This window comes from Neofelis nebulosa, chromosome 5, assembly GCF_028018385.1.
Source record: "Neofelis nebulosa isolate mNeoNeb1 chromosome 5, mNeoNeb1.pri, whole genome shotgun sequence".
In the NCBI taxonomy this organism is placed as follows: Eukaryota; Metazoa; Chordata; class Mammalia; order Carnivora; family Felidae; genus Neofelis; species Neofelis nebulosa.
This window is the reverse complement of record NC_080786.1, coordinates 110,223,049-110,236,426: the sequence shown is the minus strand read 5'-3', so window position 1 is coordinate 110,236,426 and position 13,378 is coordinate 110,223,049. Positions and strand designations below refer to the sequence as shown.

General features: G+C 39.3%; 1 protein-coding gene across 1 annotated transcript; it reads left to right on the top strand.

The window, feature by feature from the left end:
* The first annotated feature begins 5,568 nt into the window (after positions 1–5,568).
* Positions 5,569–9,976, top strand: TRMT10C (tRNA methyltransferase 10C, mitochondrial RNase P subunit). Its single transcript, XM_058731560.1, has 2 exons — positions 5,569–5,713; positions 8,549–9,976. The coding sequence occupies exon 2, from the start codon at positions 8,561–8,563 to the stop codon at positions 9,830–9,832; it is 1,272 nt and encodes a 423-aa protein (XP_058587543.1). The 5' UTR covers positions 5,569–5,713; positions 8,549–8,560; the 3' UTR covers positions 9,833–9,976.
* The last annotated feature ends 3,402 nt before the right edge of the window (positions 9,977–13,378 follow it).

Below are 13,378 nucleotides of genomic sequence, written 5' to 3'. Positions count from 1 at the left end.
ACACCCCAGAGAACTCCCTTCTGCTATGTGAGGACACAGCAAGAAAAGAGCCATCTGTAAATCAGGAAGTAGCCCTCAACCAGACATGGAATCTGCCAGTGCCTTGCTCTTGCATTTCCTAGCCTCTAGAAAAGTGAGGAATAAACATTCGTTTAAGCCTCCAAGTCTGTGATACTCTGTTATAGCAACCCAGACAGACTAAGACAAATCTTTATCAGAAAGACATATTTCAAATTTCTTTCTGTACCATGTCTTAAGTGGCATAATGGGGGGGGGGGCGGGAAACACTGAGTTGTAAATCAGGATGTGCAGGTTTTAAATGAACCTTTGCTTAAGGAAAGGTTAGTGAAGGCTTTTAATGAAGCCTTGCTTAAACCAGTTACTCTCTCCCAGTCCTTACTTTTCAATTTGTAAATGAGGTGAGCTTTGAAGTCCTTTTTGACATAGTCTAACTAGAATGCATCTAATGCACTTAATATGAAAAGCACCAAAAAAGAAAAAAGTTTTTTAAAAAGTTTCCATGAAAGTTATTCTATCTTGCACTTAACTAACTTGGAGTTGATGTTTCTCATAACTCCCAATTTACTATTTAATCTGGTAGTCAGGTGTATTAGTTATCTATAGCTGCATAATAGATTAACCTCAAAATTTGGTGGCTTAAAACAAAAAAATATTAGTTCACAGTTTCTCTTGTTCAGAAATTCAGAAGAAGTTTAGTGGGTAATTTTGGCTCAGTATTGCTTAGGAGCATACAGTCAAGATTGTTTGGAGTTGCAGTGATCTAAAACCTGACTGGCTGTTTGCCAGGAAGCCTTGGTTCCTCACCAGGTGGACCTTTTCCATAGGCTGCTTCTGCTAAAGAAAAAAATTATTCTGACACTTGTTAAAATGGTAAGGAAGACTTTATTCAAAACTGTTGCAATTAGGGATATTGCAATAGGGAAGAGAGAATGAATTCAACTCTGAATACAGCAAAGATAGCTGGAAATTTGTAACAAAGAGCAGAGTGAGGGTGTCAGTGACAGAAAACTACTAAGAGGAGACATCAGGATAAGGGGCTTATTACTAAAGGCAGGTCAAGGACTTAGACATCAAGAGTGGGGAATGAGGAACATGATCAGATATCAAGAGTGGGGTGTTGATTTAGCAAGATTCTTGCTGAGACTAAACTGTGCAGCCTTACAGAAAGCCAAGGTTGAGGACTATTCCAGAAGAGGGCTCAGAGGAGCCTAACTGAAGTTTCTGAAATTTGTCACTTGGGTGTCTTCAGGACATGGCAGTCAGCTTCTCCAAGGGTGAATCATCCAGGTGAAGGAGCAATCAGGAAAATGCACTGCCTTTTTATGACCTACTCTCTGAAGTTGCATATTGGCCCACTTTTATTTTTTAATTGGTTAGAAGTGAGTCACTAAATCCAATGGAAGAGGAATTAGGCTCCACTTTTTAGAGAGAGTGTCAAAAAATTGGGGAACATATTTTAGACCACCACATCAGAAATGATGTCAGTTGAAACTAATGGTATAGGAACTCAACTCAGTTGTTGGTCATGAGATTATCTTTGCTCTAAAACTGTTTATCTTGCCATTTTAATTTTTTTCTTGTTTTAATAAACTTCTCTGTATGTTTATTTTTTAATGTTTATTTTATTTATTTTTGAGAAAGAGAGAGCAGGGGATGGGGCAGACAGAGAGGGAGAGAGAGAATCCCAACCAGGCTCTGTGCAGTCGGCACAGAGCCCAACGTGCGACTTGATCTCACGACCATGAGATCATGGCCTGAGCCGAAATGAAGAGTCAGCTGCTTAACAGACTGAGCCACCCAGGCGCCCCAACAGCTCTGTATATTTAGAAACTGGTTTCTCCTTTTCTTCAAAACATCAGCATTTTTGCTACAGATAAATGCTTGCTTTGAAAATTAAGGTTTTTTAAGCTTTCTCTCCCAAGCATCACCCTATCTGTTCCCATACTCTGACTTCTGATATCTATGTTTTTGAAGCCTGAAGGGAAAAAGGACATGTCCAGTTCTCAGCTATAAACTGCATACCAGAGATGTATATTGATATTGAAAAGACTGACATGAGAGGGGCGCCTGAACTCACAGCTCATGGGTTCAAGTCCTGCATTGCGTTCTGTACCGACAGCTGAGAGCCTGGAGCCTGCATCAGATTCTGTGTATCCCTCACTCTCTGCCCTTCCCCAACTAGTGCTCTGTCTCTGTCTCTCAAAAAATAAAATAAAAACATAAAATAAATAAATAAATAAATTTTTAAAAAGACTGATATGAGAGGCCTTCAGGAAAATCCTAAGATCTTGTGATGTCAATATGATGATTTTTTTCTCCCTTTCTTGTGGAAAATAGTTAGAGGTGAGGTAATAGGCTATTATTATTGTTTGTAAGCAGAATGCATCAAGATTTTCCAATACTTGGGGCACCTAGGTGGCTCAGTCGGTTGAGCTTCCAACTTCAGCTCAGGTCACGATCTCACAGTCTGTGAGTTCGAGCCCCACATCGGGCTCTGCGCTGACAGCTCAGAGCCTGGAACCTGCTTCAGATTCTGTGTCTCATCTCCCTCTCTCTCTGACCCTCCCCCATTCATGCTCTGTCTCTCTCTGTCTCAAAAATAAATAAACATTTTTTAAAAATTAAAAAAAAAGATTTTCCAATACTAGACTAAACATATCTTAACAAAAAGGAGAACATTGTTTGCAAATTTGCTAAGGTAAGTCTGTTAAAAAGAAAACAAGAATGGGGTGCCTGGGTGGCTCAGTCGGTTAAGCATCCGACTTCAGTTCAGGTCATGATCTCACAGTTCAGGAGGTTGAGCCCTGCGTCGGGTTCTGTGCTGACAGCTCAGAGCCTGGAGCCTGCTTTGGATTCTGTGTCTCCCTCTCTCTGCCCCTCCCACAGTTTGTGCTCTGGCTCTCTCTCAAAAATAAATAAAAACATTAAAGAAATTCCTTACTTGCTTTTCAATGTTTCTTCAAACACAGTGGTTCTCTAACATTAGAGTGTATTAGGATAACCTGGAGGTCTTATTAAGACAAAGATTAATGGGTGTTACTGCCATAGTTTCTGATTCAGTAGAATTGGTAGGTGGGGCATGAAATTTTGCCTTTCTAACTAGTTTCCAAGGGATGCTGATGCTGATCTTGCTGGGCTAGGGACCATACTTTGTGAACCACTGTTAGAAAGAGTAAATAATAAATGGCTACAGAGGTAATAAAGTTAAATTTACCTCCTGTGAGGTCAAAGTTATGATGGATTATCATGTGGCCTATAATTTCCTCCCCTGAGGAAAGCAACAAAAGGGGTTTCTTCATTAAGCCTATGATTATGATCCATGTGAACTGACACATTTATCTTTTCCTCCTGTAGTGAGGCAAGGGTCACATCTCACTCTTCAAAACCAATCCTTCCAGTTGTATTCCACATAATTTAAAAACAAATACAAATTAAAAATAAGAGACTTAATTCCATTTCCAGAAATGAAAATGCAAAGTAAGCTGCCATATCTATAAACTGGCATAAATTGGCTTCTATCCCCACCTATTTCTTCCTGTCTTCCTGTTATAGAAGAATTTTCTCCTACTGTCCAAGACCAATTCCCTCCAACTGTCCTCTGAATACCACTTCTTTCAATCTTCTCAGGATGTTCACTCTTCTCACTGTCTTTTATTTTCCTAATTCCCTTGCTAGCAATCCTTTAAGTTGATAAAGTCTCTCCCAACATAGCAATCATAATAATTAGCACAAATTTCCTAGATGCAACATCTGGGGACTGAATCCATTGTATATTGCCCCTGCCAAATTTCATTAAAACACTTACACTTGCTGACTCCATTTTCTCATAATCCACTCATTCCTTACCCACTCTTCATCTGGCTTCAGCCTCCAAGTCTCAGTATATGGTCCCAATGCAATGGATGCTTTTCAGTCTGTGCTACATAATGAATAGGCAGCATTTGACCCAGTTGACCCATTTGAAGCCCATTGGGTCTCTCTTCCTCGAAACACTCTTCCCTTGGTTTCTCTCATATTCTGATTATTTTCTTCCTGTCTCTCTAGCTGCTCATTTTCAGTCTCCTTTGTTTACTCTTCCTCTCTACTCAGACACTGGGTATTCTCTTCCACCCACATAGTTTCACAGACTCTGGTTTCAAAGCCTCTTTCATAGCTCTCAAATCTCTGCCTATGGTCCATTCTCTTTCTCCTTAACTCTAGACCCATGCAGGGGTGCCTGGGTGGATCAGTCAGTTAGGCATCCAACTTTGGCTCAGGTTGTGATCACATGGCTCGTGAGTTCGAGTCCCGAAACGGGCTCTGTGCTGACAGCCTGGAGCCTGTTTCAGATTTGGTGTCTCCCTCTCTCTGCCCCTTCCCCACTTGCACGCGTGCACTCTCTCTCTCTCTCAAAAATAAATAAACACTAAAAAAATATAAAAAAATTAAAAATCCCACAAACTCTAGACCCATGCAGCCAACTGCCATATACTGTAAAGGAGACATCATCTGATTTTGAAGGGAGCTCAGTCATTAGGTCTAAAACTGCTCACACCGTCTCTGCCCTCACCCCATCCACTCCTTTTCCCCATTTGCTGCACTACTAATCACGTCTATCCTGGTGCTCAAACTAGAATATTGGCTTCTTCTTCTCCTTCTACACCAAAATCCCAATCAGCAAATTCTACCATTTTTACCTCTTAAATATATTCCACATCTATAACTCTGTCAATAGTGTCCTTTGATGTACAAAAGTTTGTAATTTTGGTTAAGTGCAAAATGTCCATTTTTTCTTTTGTTGCCTGTGCTTTTGGGGTCATCCAAGAAATTATCACCAAATCCAATGTCATTAAGTTTTCTCCGTCTTCTTCTAAGAGTTTTATAGTTTTGACTTTTATGTTGGAGTCTTTGATCCATTTTGAGTTAATTCTTATATGGTTTTAGGTTGAGGGTCCAACTTTGTCCAGCACCATTCTTTGAAAAAAACTGTCCTTTCCCCCAGTGTTTGATTTTGTGCCTTATAATTTAATAATGACAACTGAGTTAAAATACTTGAAAATGTGCTGACTAAACAAAACACCTGCAGACTGCATTTTGACCCAAAGGCCACTAATTTGCACTATGTGGCTTAATTTCATTTTCACATTGAATTTAACAAATGAGTTAAGGGGAGTGAGAGATAGTGTCGCCTACCATAGTCCAAGCATTGTATCAGGTGCTGGTGAAAAACTAGGCACAAAGTTTCATATGTTACATTCCTAGCATCAGTTTAAAGTTGAGTGAGACTTGTGAAAACATTTTAACACCATGTGAGTAAATGCTTATAAATACAGGGAGCAAGCAGAGAATAAGTTAAGAGAGGAGGAAAATAAATTTTTTAAATAGTTGTGTAATAGACTAAAACCAGTTACAAGCACACCCTGTTAAGAGGCCATGGGCATGGCCTCAAGGCCAGCTACCAGCTTTCTTCCCGACCGCGCTGTTTTTCAGACCAGAAGGCTTTCTCCTTGTATCGGGACGTCATCGGGAAGCGCCAGGAAGAGGGGGCGGGATTTCCGGCTTCTGGAACGGAAAGGGACGGAAACTAAACGAACCAACGGGCTTAATTCCGTGTGAGGCACGTATTTGGGCTCAGCACTTCACTACAGAGTTCTGCGTCCTCTCCAGGTCTCCGCGGTTTGCACGAGCGGGAGCCACTGTTTCTGCATTCCTGGTATGGGCATGTTTCCTATCTTAGTTGTGTGTGTTGCGGTGGGAGAACTCGGGAAACCATTGTAAGATACACGTAGTGCAGCATGCGTGCTAAGGCCCACAGATAAGTGGAAGCCCAGCGATTTAATAAACTATAAGCAGTACAATACCTGGAACAAAAGGAATGTTTACCAAAATGATTGCCTTATTTGTTTTAAAATTTGGGTTTCATTGCTATGATATCCTAAAAAAATCTTAACCAATTATAAAGACAAAACTCAGAAGACCTTTGTTTTTGAAATGTTTTCATAACAGGATTGAGGACTCCTGGTGAAATAGGGAGTCTAACTTGTTTCTTCTTTAAATGGGGCTAAACATGGAGCGCCCGGCTGACTAAATCCGAAGAAAATGTGACTCTTGATCTTGGGATCGTGAATATGAGCCCTACATTGGGTGATTACTTGAAAAAAAAAAAAAAAAAAAACGAATTTTTTTTTTTTTTTTTTTTAGTTGGGGGCACCCGAGTGGCTCAGTGGGCTCAGCCTGGGGCTCTTGGTGTCAGCTCAGGTCATGATCTTAGGGTTCCCCATAGGGCTCTGCACTGACAGCGTGGAGCCTGCTTGGGATTCTGTCCCTCTCTCTGTCCCTCTCCTCTTGCTGTCTCTCAAATTTAAAACAAATTTTTAAAAATACAGGTGTCTCAACATGTTTTATATGTGAAAAGCATTGGTCCAGGATATCTATTTGAAAAATACTTGAGTGATTACTGTAAGCCATAAACTGCCAAATGTTGGGTTCAATTTTAATATAAATACAGTCCTTGTCCTGATAGACTTTACTGTCTAGTCAGGCAAATAAGTAACCAGGCAATTACAAAAGTGTGTTACAAGTACTGTGATAGAGAGGTACAGGGTGCTGTAAGAACTACTAGGAGGAATACTTGGTCTAAAGTTTGAGGTGAAGTATAGCTAGAGATGTAGCTGAAGAGGTAAACAAAGGATGATTTTGTGGAAAACTTTATAAGCCATGTTTGTAAGTTTGGGATTTAACCTGGCAGCAATGAGCTTAAAAATACACATTGGGGATGATACAAGTGCATTGATCAGATTTGCACTAACTTCAAATGGCTTAGAGATGAGGCAGAGCAAATCTGGAGGCTAGGGGATGCAGTTAGGGTAATGGGATTCAAGAGAAGTGAATGGCTTAAGATGTATTTAGAAAGTAAAGTGAATTGAGGCCCCTGTATGGCTCAATTGATTAAGTGTCCAATTTTTGGCTCAGGTCATGATCTCAAGGTTCATGAATTCGAGCCCTGATTCAGACTCTTTGCTGACAGCTTGGAGCCTGGAGCCTGCTTCAGATTCATTGTCTCCCTCTTTCTCTGCCCCTTCTCTCCTCTCAACAATAAACATTAAAAAAAAGAAAGTAAAGTGAATATAATTCAGATGGATTAGATATGGGGGGTGTGAGAGAGGACGGTAATAAAATGACTTCCAGTTTCTGGCTTAAGCAAATGGATGGATAGCAGTGTCCCTTCCTGAAACCATGTGTAAGGAGAAGCAGATTGGAAAGGGAAGGGAGAGAGATTATTTTAATATGTTGCATTTGAGGTGTTTCTTCTGATGCGTGGTGGTTGAAGCCATGGAGGAAGATCAGACCTCATACAGAAAATTTTAGATTGCAAAAAAAAAACGGGGGGGGGGGGCTAAGGACAAAAATTCAGAGGCACATCTGCTTTTAAGGGAGGGGCATCATCTGGGCATCAGGACACAGTTTAGAGAGGCACTCCCAAAAGCATGCAGTCATTAAATGAAGCCAAGGGAAGAAGGAATTTTTCAAGTATTTCAACTGCATTTGGTAAAAAGTTGATTTTTTTCTTCAAATCTCATACTAGTTTCACAATGTTTTAAGTTTATTTCTTTATTTTGAGAGAGAGAGAGAGCAAGCAAGAGTGAGCATGCATGGGCAGACGGAGAGGGGGAGAGAGAATCCCAAGCAAGCTCCGAGCTGTCAGCACAGAGTCAGAAGCAGAGCTCGATCTCACCAACCAAACACTAGATCAGACCTGAGCCGAAATCAAGAGTTGGCCCCTTAACCAACTGAGCCACCCAGGTGCCCCCTAGTTTCACATTTTTAAGCATCTTCATTGTTCGATGTATGTCCACACCTTGAGGATAAAATTGTGGAGCTTATATATATTTGCCCTAATTTTGGACATTTTTGTTTGGCAATAACATTATTTGCTACAAAATAAACTCTGAACTGGAGAAAAGAGGTTTGTTTTGTTTTTAAATCAGTAGATCTCTCTATATTCCTGTTTTGAAAACATATGAGGGCATTGATACAGCAGCTCCTAAGTGCTTTTTACTAGTTGCCATCCTTTATAAAACTTTTCTGCTTTTTATCTTCTTGTCTTCGTGTGTTGCTTATGTTAAGGATCTTGTGTTTGGGCCTGTATCTGTTAGGGGCTTAGTATAGAATGGAGAAGAAACAGCTCATGATCTAACCCGTATCAGTAGTACATAACTTTGTTGTTATCCAGTAATACAGATATTCTGGGCTCCTAGTTGCAAATCTGAAAGGGATCTTTAAGGTATTCTTTTCCCTAAAGCAATAGTGAAATTCATGTTTAAAATAAGATTCCATATAAGCTTTAAACTTTGTGCCTGGTGAGTGATCACAGGCTCTAGGCCATAGGAGTCTAGGAAAAATTAACGGTACAGCAAATAAAGTTGTGCTTACTGTGTGTTTCAAAAATCAGTTGCATTTCGGTGTCTCAAATTTATACTTGCACAATTAGTTGAGAGGTTTTAAAGATCTTTATCTAACTTTTTACTACATTTTGCTTTTTTTATAGGGGTTTTCTTACATGCCTGTTTTCCTCAAAATGAGTGGTAGTATCACCTTAAGATCTTTTGGCAGATTTTTGGTGCCATTTACCATTCATAGGAAAAAAGGGGTTTTATGTTCAACAATTCTGCAGAGATCTATGTCTTCCAAAATACCAACTGTGTCCTATCCTAAGAAGGAGAGTACATCACCTCCTGAACAGCTGGGATTGGATGGGTGGAAAATTACAATGAAATCTAGCATGCAAGAAGAAGATGCTTCAGCAGTCTCAAGCAGCAAGGATGAAGATCCTCTAGTTGCCATCAGGGAGTTAATTGAGATGTGGAGATTGTTTGGCAAAGAAGTACCAGAACAAATCAGTGAAGAAGAACTCAAAAGTGCTATGGGATGTGTTTCTAAATCATCAAAAAAAAAATACTTAAAATATTTATATATTAAGGAAAAAATTAAAAAAGCCAAGCAAATAAAAAAGGAAATGAAAGCAGCATTAAAGGAAAAAGCCAAAAATGACCAATTACTGGAAACCACTAAGGAAGATAAACAGCAAAACTTTCTATTTCTACGACTTTGGGATAGGAATATGGACATTGCCATGGGCTGGAAAGGTATTCAGGCCATGCAGTTTGGACAACCTTTGGTTTTTGACATGGATTATGAAAATTATATGAAACCAAAGGAACTTCAGAGTACTATTTCCCAACTTTTAGAAAGTGAAGGATGGAACAGAAGAAATGTTGATCCTTTCCATATTTATTTCTGCAACCTTAAAGTAGAAGGCGCTTATCATAAAGAGTTAGTTAAACGTTATGGAGAAAAATGGGACAAATTGCTATTAACAGCAACAGAAAAGTCTCATGTAGACTTATTCCCAAAGGATAGCATTATATATTTAACTGCAGATTCTCCCAATGTTATGACAACTTTCAAGCATGATAAGATTTATATAGTGGGATCTTTTGTTGATAAGGCTATGCAGACAGGCACATCCCTAGCCAAGGCAAAACGGCTGAACCTGGCAACAGAATGCCTTCCATTAGATAGGTATTTACAGTGGGACACTGGTACCAAAAATCTCACCTTAGATCAGATGATGCGTATTTTGTTATGTCTGAAAAACACTGGTAGTTGGGAAGAGGCTCTGAAGTTTGTTCCTAGGAGAAAACATACTGGTTTTATGGAGATTTCTCGACATTCTCAAGAGCTTGTCAACAGATTAAAGAAGTCAAAACCTTTTAATTCATTTCCAAAAGGCTCTCTAAATATACACACACAGAAAAGGTGGCTTGAATGAGAATATTTGATAACTTAAAAAATAAGTGGTCACAGTATGTGTAAATCAAACCATGATGCTGTATGCCTTAAACTCTTATTGTGATTTATGTCAATTATTTCTCAATAAAATTGGGGGGGGAAAGCATATGGAGTAGAAATACAATTCTACTGGTCTATTTCTTCCTAAATGGAATTCATTTGTTCTTTTAAAGGTTGTCATTCCAGGGGCACCTAGGTGGCTCACTTGGTTAAGCTTCCAACTTCAGCTCAGGTCATGATCTCATGGTTCATGAGTTTGAGCCCTGCATCAGGGTCTGTGCTGATAGCTCGGAGCCTGGAACCCGCTTCAGATTCTGTCTCCCTCTCTCTCAGGCTCTCTCAAAACCAAATAAAACATTAAGAAAAAAATGTAAAGGTTGTCTTTCCAAATAAACTGAAGTGTGTGTCTTTTTGCCCAATTAAATTTCCACAAGACTTTGGAAATACCGTTTATCATAAACTTAATAACTTTTGAAAGTAAAAAGAATCATCCAAGTTTGTTGAGTACAGTAAAACAATTGTACCATGTCTGTGGCTTTTTTATGAATACTTTTGAGTCTTAGACTCCATTTTCCTTCTTAGATGTTCTTTGAGCCATGTCAACAGCTACCCTGTCATCAAAAATTGATACAGAAAAGATTTTAAACTTCAGGTGATGTTTCACTTATTAAAGTAACATTTGGTACAGTGCCTGGCATGTCATAGGGACTAAAGTATGTTTAACTGAATCTTCGTTAAACAAAAGTTTAAGACCTTCCTTGGAATGTCATGGGATTTGGCTATGTTATGAAAAACGTGAGGGAACAAAATTCATTTCTTATTCTCTTAGAAAAAAAAAATTTATTTGATAAATGTTACATACAGCACTTCCCTATTAGTGTATAGCTAGCTTTCCCTTCTTGGGAAAAACTTCCTTTTCTCCAACCATGTGATTTGAATGGAAGCTGCCATACTTTTACAGACCTTGTCCTGGCCACAGCTGAATATCCCAAAGGAGACACCTCACTCAAACTTAGAGATGGGGATCTGACTTTAAGATAGGCCAATCAGAACACTTTTCTAGTATTTTTGGGTTTGAGAACTAAGATAACCTGTGTCACTATCTGATTGTGAACTCTTGACAGATGGGAAGCTCTGGAATTGATGGTGGCCTTCCTTTCCATGAAGGAAGACAGGCTATAGTAGGAGACAGTGAAGCTTGCATATAAAAATAAGACCAATTTTTGGAGCTGTTTAAATCATTGTTCCCAATCATCCCTGAGATCCAGCTATAGGTTTACCTTTAGTATTTACTGGTTGTTGAAATCTTCATGCAATAACCCATCTAATAGATCCCACTTTTTTGCCTAAGCCAGTTTAACGCTGGGTTTCTGCCTCTTGCTACCTACTAAGTCCTAATATACTTGAGAAAATGTGTACTTATTCCCTAAAACTTTAGGAAATGTTCATTGTAGGCTACCTGCACCATTAAATTTTTTGAAAACATGAAATAGAGATGGATGGCCAACTATTTGTACCTAGTTTCTGAACTAGAAATTAACATGAGATATGCTGTCCAATACATTTCTTAAAGCAACTAATCTTTTACCAAATACTTCTAAGTATCTACTCTGCCAAACAAAATGCAGTTTACATGAATAATTTAAGTTGTAGGTACTGTAACTTAAGTGTTACAGTACTTGTAGCTTGTTTAATAGTACCTTTTTTACAGATAAAAATTTACTCGAAATTCAGCCTTTAAGTGTAGTCTCAGAATTCAAAACATCTGTTTGACTTTAAAGTCCTAGGCTTCAGGGGCGCCTGGGTGGCTCAGTTGGTTAAGCGACCGACTTCGGCTCAGGTCATGATCTCGCAGTTTGTGAATTTGAGCCCCGCGTCAGGCTCTGTGCTGACAGCTCAGAGCCTGGAGCCTACTTCAGATTCTGTGTCTCCCCCTCTCTACCCCTCCCCTGCTCACGCTCTGTGTCTGTCTCTCAATAATAAACATTAAAAAAAAGTTAAAGTCCTAGGCTTCAACTTATAAATTATACCCTCTATAATAAGAGAGTATGAAGTGCAAATGGAAAAATAATGGATGCCTAACTTAAGCTTGTGAGTGGGATCAGGAAAGGCGTTGAGAAAGTGATGTGTAAACGAAGAGCAAGTGTGATATGAATGAATTTCAACCGTTAGACGCAGCTAAGTGGCAAAATGCTAATACCTGAGCCATTTGAGACACAATGGAGATAAAATATCATAGTGGTTCAGAACAAGGGGTTAGGATTGCCTAGCAGGACTGGCACCTAGAGTGAGACAAACAAGGCTCCTAGCGTGCCTTACTGATCTCCCAAGTCCCAGACATACTCCCTGGGTTTCAGCTTCACCCGAGGCTCTGATGTTACCTAAATTGCTTAATCTCTTGAAATTTCAGTTCTCCTCATATATGAAAAAGAGATAAATAGTTCTTGACTCATAAAACATTTAATATGGTGTCTGGCCCATAAATGCTAAGTAAAATATTAACTATCTAGTTTAGACTACCTTCGAAATGTATGGAATTTCTAATACTAGTATATGCAAGTTATTTGTCCTTTTGAGGAGTACATTTTATTTCTTCCTGTGTAATAGTACGCTAAGGTATTTCACTGGGTAACACTAGAATTAAAAAAATTAATTCCGGGGCACCTGGCTGGCTCAGTCGGTTGAGCATCCGACTTTGGCTCAGGTCATGGTCTCGCAGTCCGTGAGTTCGAGCCCTGCATCAGGCTCCGTGCTGACAGCTCAGAGCCTGGACCCGGCTTCGGATTCTGTGTCTCCCTCTCTCTCTGCCCCTCCCCCACTCATGCACACGCACGCGCTCTCTCTCTCTCTCTCAAAAATAAACATTAAAAAATTTTTAATAAAATAAATTCCTTCCAAATAGCTAAGCAGTAACTAATTTCTAAGACTCCTCTCTTATGCGGATAAATCACAATGGCAAACTCATCCACAGTTTAAACTCAATACAATTTTAATTTTCCAAATGTTTTGGAGTTTGGAACTTAACAGAACCCCAGACACTGCTTCAATTTCTCCAAACTAAATGATCTTATTTCCCAGTCACTAGGTGGCTTTTCTCTATCTCAAACACCCAATAATTTATAGTATTCTTCCACTTTGAAGGTAATTTTTGTTGCCTATATTCTAATTATCTCTTCTTACCTATTAGATATTTTCATGTAATAACCATTTCTAGCTCTCTCCTTGTGCTCTCTTCAAACATGCTATCAACTTCCCAGATTTTAATAATTAAAAGTTTTAAAAGAAAGTCTTGGGGAACCTGGGTGGCTCAGTTAAGCATCTGACTCGACTTTGGTTCGGGCCATGATCTCATGGTTCATGAGTTCTAGCCCTGCATCAGGTTCTGCTGACAGCATGGAGCCTGCTTGGGATTCTGTCTCTCCCTGTCTGCCCCTCCCCCACTTGCACACACATTTACTCTCAAAATAAATATTTTTAAAAATGAAAAAAAGTCTTTACTTGTTAACTATTATCCCTATTATGTTAC